The sequence below is a fragment of the Mesocricetus auratus genome, unplaced genomic scaffold (assembly GCF_017639785.1).
Source record: "Mesocricetus auratus isolate SY011 unplaced genomic scaffold, BCM_Maur_2.0 Super-Scaffold_100003, whole genome shotgun sequence".
Classification (NCBI taxonomy): Eukaryota; Metazoa; Chordata; class Mammalia; order Rodentia; family Cricetidae; genus Mesocricetus; species Mesocricetus auratus.
The window spans coordinates 115906101-115914952 of NW_024429188.1; the positions used below are offsets into that span (position 1 = coordinate 115906101).

The 8852-nt window shown below is 45.0% G+C and overlaps 1 protein-coding gene across 1 annotated transcript; it reads left to right on the forward strand.

The window, feature by feature from the left end:
- The first annotated feature begins 1060 nt into the window (after positions 1–1060).
- Positions 1061–2457, forward strand: LOC121140044 (igE-binding protein-like). The gene is given in 2 exon segments (XM_040744724.1): positions 1061–2255; positions 2257–2457. Coding segments are annotated over 2 exon segments (1152 nt in total). The 5' UTR covers positions 1061–1242; the 3' UTR covers positions 2396–2457.
- Positions 2458–8852: the final 6395 nt, after the last annotated feature.

Here is an 8852-nt window from a genome sequence, read left to right on the forward strand (position 1 = left end):
CTTGGTGCGCATGTGCCTGCTACTTTTCCATCCCTTACTCTCTGCCTCTCCCGTGGCGTCATATGGGCTGACGAGCAGGAGCCAGTCAGGAGATGACACGTCCGAGGCGGGGACTGCTGAGCTATATAAGGGTTGGGCTTTTCGCTCCCTGGGTCTCCACTCTGTAAGCTTATGCTCTCCCTCTCAAGATGCATTAAAGCTGTTCTGCAGAAGGATCCTAAGTGTGCCGCGTCGTTCTTGTGCTGGCATCGTTCTTGCTGGCAAGACGGTAGGCGAGACGGTAGCGCGGGACATCTGGTGCCGAAACCCGGGAACTCGAGACCTCATCATCGTCAGCACCATCGAAGACCCCTTGGACTCAAGGAGGATTCAGAACTGCAGGTGACTACGCTCGGAGAGGTATGCTATTCTGGGACTTTGGATTGGAGCCTCTGTTACAATTGTTACATCGTTACAATTGTTAGGTGCCTTAAGTCCGACATAAATAAGCGGCAGTGCCTGACTGTGTGCTTTAGTCTCTTGTAGATAAAAGAGCTGCGCCCGGTCGTTACTTTTGTTTCATTCGAGCCGCAGGTGTTTATTTTTATCATGGGCTCCTCTCAATCCGTCATTACTGCTCTGGAGTCGGTACTTAAACAAAGAGACATAAAGATTGGTCACCGGACATTAAAGAATTTTGTTAAAGAGGTAGACCGGGTAGCTCCTTGGTTTGCCTGCTCAGGGTCCTTGACTATTGCTTCATGGAATAAATTAGGCAAAGATCTGGATAGGAAATTAATCGAAGGGGACCTGAGACAAGGGACCAGGGCAATCTGGAAGCTTGTTAAGAATTGTCTAGAGGATGAAAACTGTCAAGGGGCTGTAGCGGAGGGACGAGATGTCCTTGAAGAAGTTCAGGATAGCATGTCAGAAACCGAGCGTAGTGAGAGGTTAGGTGCACGTAAAAAGAAACCGGTTGTAACTAAGAAAGATAACCCCCCCAGTAAATCTAAGGATAAGGGGGAGCCCTTACAGTCCCCAAGAGGGACATTAGAAGATAAACAAAAAAGGAGAGAAGGCTTATACCCTTTGCAGGAACTGGAAGCTTTAAATCTTAGTAGTGGAGAGAACACAGAAGTGGACGATCTAGATCCAGAGGAGGAATATGATTTGGAAGAAGAAGCAGCCAGGTTTGAGGAAGAGAGATATCATCCTGATGATTACCTACCACAAAATAATAAAAGGCAAACAAAGAAACGTGGTATGTCCTCCTCACAGGCGGTACCTTCGGCACCTCCCCCTTATGAGATGCACCCGAAGGCTTTCTCTTTTTTTCCAGAGAAGGTAAGGAGGAAATTGAGACTTGCCTACCCTGTCTTTGAAGGTGTAGAGGGAGGGCGAGTACATGCCCCTGTGGAGTATGCTCAAATTAAGGAATTGGCAGAATCAGTTAGAAAAAATGGGGTTACAGCTAATTTCACTCTGGCCCAATTGGATAGGTTGGCCATGACGGCCATGACCCCGGCTGACTGGCAAACAGTCACTAAGGCATCACTTGTTAGCATGGGTCAATACATGGAGTGGAAAGCCCTATGGTACAAGGCTGCCCAGGTGCAGGCCAGGGCTAATGCTATAGCATTAACTCCAGAACAACAACAATGGACATTTGATTTACTTACAGGCCAGGGGCGCTTTGCCACCAATCAGACAGATTATCACTGGGGTGCCTATCGGCAAATCGCTGATACAGCCATCAGAGCATGGAAGGCTCTTTCAAAAAAGGGGGAATTAAATAATCAGCTCACAAAAATTATTCAAGGGACACAGGAACCTTTTTCAGACTTTGTGGCCCGTATGACAGAGGCGGCAGGACGAATTTTCGGTGATCATGAACAGGCCGCCCCTCTTATTGAGCAATTAATTTTTGAACAAGCCACTCAGGAATGCCGCACAGCCATCGCCCCCAGAAAGAATAAAGGACTTCAAGATTGGCTCAGGGCTTGCAGAGAGCTTGGAGGCCCCCTTACTAATGCAGGATTAGCTGCCGCCATTTTACAATCTCAAAGACGTCCCTTTAAGGGATCCCACAAAAAGGTATGCTTTAACTGTGGAAAGCCAGGCCATTTTAAAAAGGATTGCAGGGCATCAAAAAAGAAAAGGGCTCCCCCTACCCTTTGCTCCCGCTGCGACAAGGGCTATCAAAGAGCTGAGGCATGCTGCTTGGTGAGGGACATAAAAGGCAGAGTTCTCCCTCTGCTAGAAGCTCCTGACAGCCAAAATTCAAAAAAACGGGACAGTGAGCCCCCGGTCTCAGGGCCCACAAAAATATGGGAACCGGTTCGTCAAAGTGACCGACGAGACTTCTCTGGAGACGGAGCAAGAATGGACTTGCACGCCTCCTCCGACTTCATACTAATACCCCAGATGGGCGTACAGCCCGTTCCTGTTCAAATACCCACTCCTTTACCTCAAGGAAGCATAGGCCTTTTTCTAGGACGAGGATCCCTGACATTACAGGGTCTTATTGTCCACCCTGGTATCATTGATGGTCAACATACTTCTGAGATACAAGCCTTATGCTCCTGTCCAAACGGGGTTTTTTCCATTAGCAAAGGAGATAGAATAGCTCAGCTATTACTCCTTCCGGGCGAGACTCATCAGAAGCCAGGAGATAAACAGATGGGATCCTCAGGTCAGGATTCGGCCTATTTGATTGTTAGTCTTCAAGACCGACCAAAACTTTCCCTTTGGGTAAACGACAAACACTTTGAAGGGATTTTGGACACAGGGGTGGACAAAAGTATAATTTCCTCCCATTGGTGGCCAAAAACTTGGCCGATTACTGAGGCATCACATTCACTGCAAGGGTTGGGTTATAATGCCCATCCGACCATTAGCTCCTCGATCCTCCGTTGGAAAACTTCAGAGGGGCAAGAGGGACAATTTATTCCTTATGTCCTCCCACTACCAGTCAACCTATGGGGAAGGGACGTTTTGCAAGCCATGGGATTAACCCTAACTAATGAATATTCATCACAAGCGGCCAATATGATGGAGAGAATGGGATATAAAGCTGGAAAGGGACTGGGCCGTTTAGAGCAGGGACGGGTAGAACCAATTGCTTCTACTCCTAATCAAGGAAGAAGGGGCTTGGGTTTTTCCTAGGCGCCACTGGGGCAGCACGGCCTATACCATGGAGGACAGAGACTCCAATATGGGTTCCCCAGTGGCCGCTAACCTCTGAAAAATTGGAAGCTGTGACCAAACTTGTTAAAGAACAGTTAGCTTTGGGACATATAGAGCCATCTACCTCCCCTTGGAATACCCCCATTTTTGTCATTAAGAAAAAATCAGGAAAATGGCGCTTGTTACATGATTTAAGAGCTATCAATGAACAAATGTATCCTCTTGGGGCGGTACAACGGGGGCTTCCCGTACTCTCTGCCCTACCCAAAAATTGGAGTTTAGTGATTATAGATATTAAGGATTGCTTTTTTCCATCCCACTTTATCCTGCTGATAGATCCCGTTTTGCATTTACTGTTCCTTCTATTAATCATATGGAACCCGATAAGCGCTTTCAATGGAAGGTTTTGCCTCAGGGTATGGCCAACAGCCCTACTATGTGCCAACTATATGTACAGGAGGCCCTTAGACCATTAAGAGAACGCTTTTCACAGTTACTCGTAATTCATTATATGGATGATGTTCTTATGTGTCACAAGGATGTAAGGGTCCTCGAACAAGCCTACCCACTGTTACTTAAGAATCTACAATGTTGGGGCCTTCAAATAGCTGCTGAAAAGGTTCAATTCGCTGATACTGGCCAATTTTTAGGCTCCATTGTTCTTCCAGATAAGATTTTACCCCAAAAATTAAAAATTTATAAAGATGATTTATATACATTAAATGATTTTCAAAGATTATTGGGACACATTAATTGGCTGCAACCATTTTTGAAGATTCCCCCTTGCTGATTTAAAACCTCTGTTCAATATCTTGGATGGGGATCCTCATATTACTTCCCCCCGAGTATTGACACCGGCTGCCGAGGCAGCTTTAGCATTAGTGGAAAAATCCATTGAAGGGGCACAATTATGTCGCATCAATGTGACCCAACCTTTTTCTCTTTGTGTGTTCAAAACACGAAGGTTGCCTACTGCGGTGTTATGGCAGAATGGACCCCTATTGTGGATTCATCCACATGCTTCTCCTCAAAAGGTTATTGATTGGTACCCAGATGCTATAGCCCAACTTGCCCTTTAAGGATTAAAAACATCTGTTAATCATTTTGGTGTAAATCCAGAGTTTTTGCTTGTTCCCTATACTTGCCTACAGATACAAACCTTGGCCGCCACTTCCAATGATTGGGCCATCCTGGTCACCACGTTTCCGGGAAAAATTGATAACCATTATCCAAAACATCCTTTGTTACAATTTGCTGTGTGTCAACCCGTCGTATTTCCTCGGGTGACATCCTCCGTCCCACTAAAAGAGGGGGTGGATGTATACAATGATGGCTCCAAAAATGGAGTAGGAGCTTATGTTGTGGGTTCTAAGATTTTTTCAAAAAATTCTCCGCCACCTCACCCCAAGTGGTGGAATGTATGGTGGTATTGGAGGTTTTTCAAAAATTTCATTGTCCTCTTAATATTATTTCTGATTCTGCCTATGTGGTTAATGCTGTTAATCTGCTTGAAACCGCTGGGATTATAAAACCTACCAGCACAGTGGCATCTCTCTTCCATAAAATACAGGAATATTTATTGAGCAGAGGCGCTCCATTTTTTATTACACATATTAGAGCACATTCTGGACTTCCAGGCCCTATGAGTTTGGGCAACGATTTGGCTGATCGTGCTACACGCCTGGCTGCGGTGGCCCTTGCCCCTCGGCTGGTAGCTGCAATATCCTTCCATAATAATTTTCATGTTACGGCTGAGACCCTTCGTAAACATTTTTCACTTACCAGAAAAGAGGCCCGCGACATTGTGACTCAATGCCACAATTGCTGCCAGTTTCTCCCTGTCAGATATACAGGAGTAAATCCCAGAGGAATTTTACCTTTACAGGTATGGCAGATGGATGTTACTCACATCTCTGTTTTTGGAAAACTTCAATATGTGCATGTGTCCATTGACACATGCTCCGGCATTCTTCATGCCACACCTCTTACGGGAGAAAAGGCTTCTCATGTTATTCAGCATTGCCTTGAGGCATGGAGTGCTTGGGGCAAGCCAACATTTTTGAAAACTGATAATGGGCCTGCCTATACTTCCCAAAAGTTTAAGCAGTTCTGTGCACAAATGCAAGTCACACATACTACAGGCCTGCCCTACAATCCTCAGGGATAAGGCATCGTGGAGCGAGCACATCGCACACTTAAGTCTTACCTAATAAAACAAAAAGGGGGAATTATGAAGGAGTTGCCCCCAACATCAAGAGTGGCTATTGCCATGGCATTGTTTACTATGAATTTTTTAAATCTGGATGATAAGGGTCAAAATGCAGCAACAAGGCATTGCTCGGATCCGCAAAGACCCAAAGAATTTGTAAAATGGAAAGATGTGCTAACTAATGAATGGAAAGGCCCGGATCCTATTCTAATAAGATCCAGGGGAGCTGTTTGTGTTTTTACACAGAATGAAGAAAATCCCTTTTGGGTCCCAGAACGACTCACCAGAACCGTTATGGAGCAAAAGGATGGCGAGACATTCCCGTGACAAAGAGGAACAACTTGACATTGATGGCACTAATTGCAATGAATTGGACCTATGAATTTGAGCAGATGCTTCGCGAATTGAGGGTCGCCATTGTTCAGATTAATTCTACCCGCCTTGACCTGTCCTTCATGGAGGGATTGTCTTCGTGGATTTCTTCAGCTGTTTCATATTTCAAAGAATGGGTGGGGGTGGGATTGTTTGGAGCAGTCCTATGCTGCGGAATAGTGTTTATTCTCTGGCTGGTCTGCAAGCTCAGAACCCAAAACAAAAGAGATAAGGTGGTCATAGCACAAGCACTGGCTGCGCTCGAGCAAGGGGTGTCAACCGATATCTGGTTGACTATGCTTAAGCAATAGGCTGCCGACTGAACAGCTCCTGCACACCCGGAACTTAGGTTCATTGCACAGGGTAGAGTGTTTAGTCTGGCCTCCCAAGAGGGGTGTTGAGCAAAGGCATCTCACAGAGAGTCATTTTCCTCTGAGAGACATGTTGTCCTGCATAAGGGTTACCTGCTGTATTTTTTCCCTTTTCCCAAAAAAAGGCAGAGGACAGGTCGGAAGCATCCCGGATTTTGATGAATCTAGGGATAGGTTTCGTACACGTCTCACTAATTTTGTTCTTTGGGAAGTTCAACCACTGTCTCTACCCTCTAATGTCCTGGGAGAGCCTGTTTGCTATTAAAACAAAAAGGGGGAGATGTGGGGAGCCGCCCCCACATTCTCCGTTACAAGATGGCGCTGACACCCGTTGTCAGTTGGAGTAAACAACCTTGGTGCGCATGTGCCTGCTACTTTTCCATCCCTTACTCTCTGCCTCTCCCGTGGCGTCATATGGGCTGACGAGCAGGAGCCAGTCAGGAGATGACACGTCCGAGGCGGGGACTGCTGAGCTATATAAGGGTTGGGCTTTTCGCTCCCTGGGTCTCCACTCTGTAAGCTTATGCTCTCCCTCTCAAGATGCATTAAAGCTGTTCTGCAGAAGGATCCTAAGTGTGCCGCGTCGTTCTTGCTGGCGAGACGGTAGCGCGGGACAGTATTATTAGAGAAAAAGAATAGTAATTGTTACCTATATCAAGTAGTAAATAAACTTGGGAAACAATAGTGAATCGTGGTAAAATATGTACTGCAGGGAGAAAGGCTGATGCAGATAGGCAACTCTGAGCCCCCATTCACCTAGGGTTCAGTTATACTTGTGGAAACAAGCTCTCATAGCTGTGCAAGGCTTCTAGAGCCCGAGGCCCAGGGTTTGGGTGGCTTCTGCTTTGGGACTGCTTGTCCAAAGTCTTGTTAATCATTATCTCTTATTAGTCACCAGTTTCCCTCTAGGGACCTCAAGCATCTTCAAGCAAGGGAGCAGGACTTGAGAGCTTGTTCACCCTGTCTTGGCCTGTCTTGCCAGAGGCTGGAGAAGTGTAGGAGAGACATCCAGGCCCTGGGGCTTGACTGTTTCATGGTACCTACTGCTCAGATGGCTGACATGTTGCTTCGGGAGAGAAATTAGAGCATTCATTTAGGAGCAGGTGAGGGGTGACTTATCTCTGGAGGGAGCCTTGATAATCAGCTAGTGTCATCTCTGTAAGAGTCATAAGCCTCTGTCTCCCTCCATCCACAGGATGATAGGAGCCCCTGTTTTCACAGGCACTTATCCAAGGCTCAAAGAGCAATAGAAAACCCATGCTTATTCGATATGGTGGTTAGTTTTGTATGCTAATTTGACCGGACCACAGGAGGCTCAGATCTGGTCAAACATGAGTTCTGGACAAGTCTGTGAGGGGATGTCTGAACAAACTTAGCAATTGTACTGGTTAATATCAATGGTCAACTTGAAAGAAACTAAATCCCCAAAGGGACAAACCTCTGGGCATGTCTGTGAGGGAGTTTCTAGACTGGGCTAATTGAGGTGGAAAGATACACCCTGAGTGTGGATGCCATCATTACATAGGTTGGGGTCCTGGACCAATCAAAAGGAGAAAGTGATCTGGGTACCAACATTCAACTGTGTGTGTCTCCTGATAGTGGATATCATGTGATCAGCTTCTTAGCTATCCTACTGCCATGATTTCCCCACCTTGATGGACTGTAAATCAAAGCAAAGACTTCCTCAAGTTGCTTTTGTCAGGTCTTTTGTTATAGCAACAAGAATTGAAGCTGAAGACAGTAATGGAATTTCAACTGTCTGCATATTAAAACAGTTTCTCCTTCCTCAATATGGAATTAAGCTTAGGACTCACATGTTAGGCAAGTGCTCTTTGACTGAGTGCCATCCCTGGTCCTCTTTTTACTTTTTATTTTGAGGCAGAGTATCATTAAATGTGTATATAAGCTTGAAATTCACCCTGTAGCCTAAGCAGGTCTCTCTCTCTCTCTCTCTCTCTCTCTCTCTCTCTCTCTCTCTCTCTCTCTCTCTCTCTCTCTCTCTCCTCTCTCTCTCTCTCTTCTTTTTATGATACTTCCTTCCTCCTGGTCTTCCTTTTTCTTTCAATATTTGTTCATCATATTACTTGGCTGATCTTGAACTCCTGAACTCAAGAAATCTTTCTACGTCATTCTCTTGAGTATCTGGTACTACAGATGTGTGCCACTGTAAGTGGCTGTACTTTATTCTTTTGAGATGATACATCGTAACTCATTCTAGAAATGTCACAAGGTTTCTTTCACTATTTCCCCAACATATACATTTATATTGTTTTCATTGTTCATTTTATAAACACTGTAGTGGTAACTTTCTATGTCTTGGCTTGCACACTAAAAGATGCTTTTTCTCTCTTAATTTCATAAAAGAATAATGACTGTTGTTTTTACAAGGTAGATATTGTATGTTATTAATTGGGAGCAATTTAAGAATTAAAAGAATAAAGAAAAATTGCCCAACAAAGAGAATTATAATCAATAACGAAAACAATCACTAACAATTTCATTACCCAGAAAAAGAAACAAGCGCAGTTACCATCTGGTAAATAACAGTCCAACTGCCATTGTTTGAATATTTTTTGTTTAAAAGTTCATATTGAGACTCAATCCCCAATGCTGCAGGTCCGTGTGATGTGGCCTTTGCAAGGTGGTAGGATCACTAGGGTTCCTATAGGCCCTAGATTGGACTTCATCCCTTTTTTGCTCTGCTCGCTTCTGTCATGTGAGAAAAGGGAAGGCCT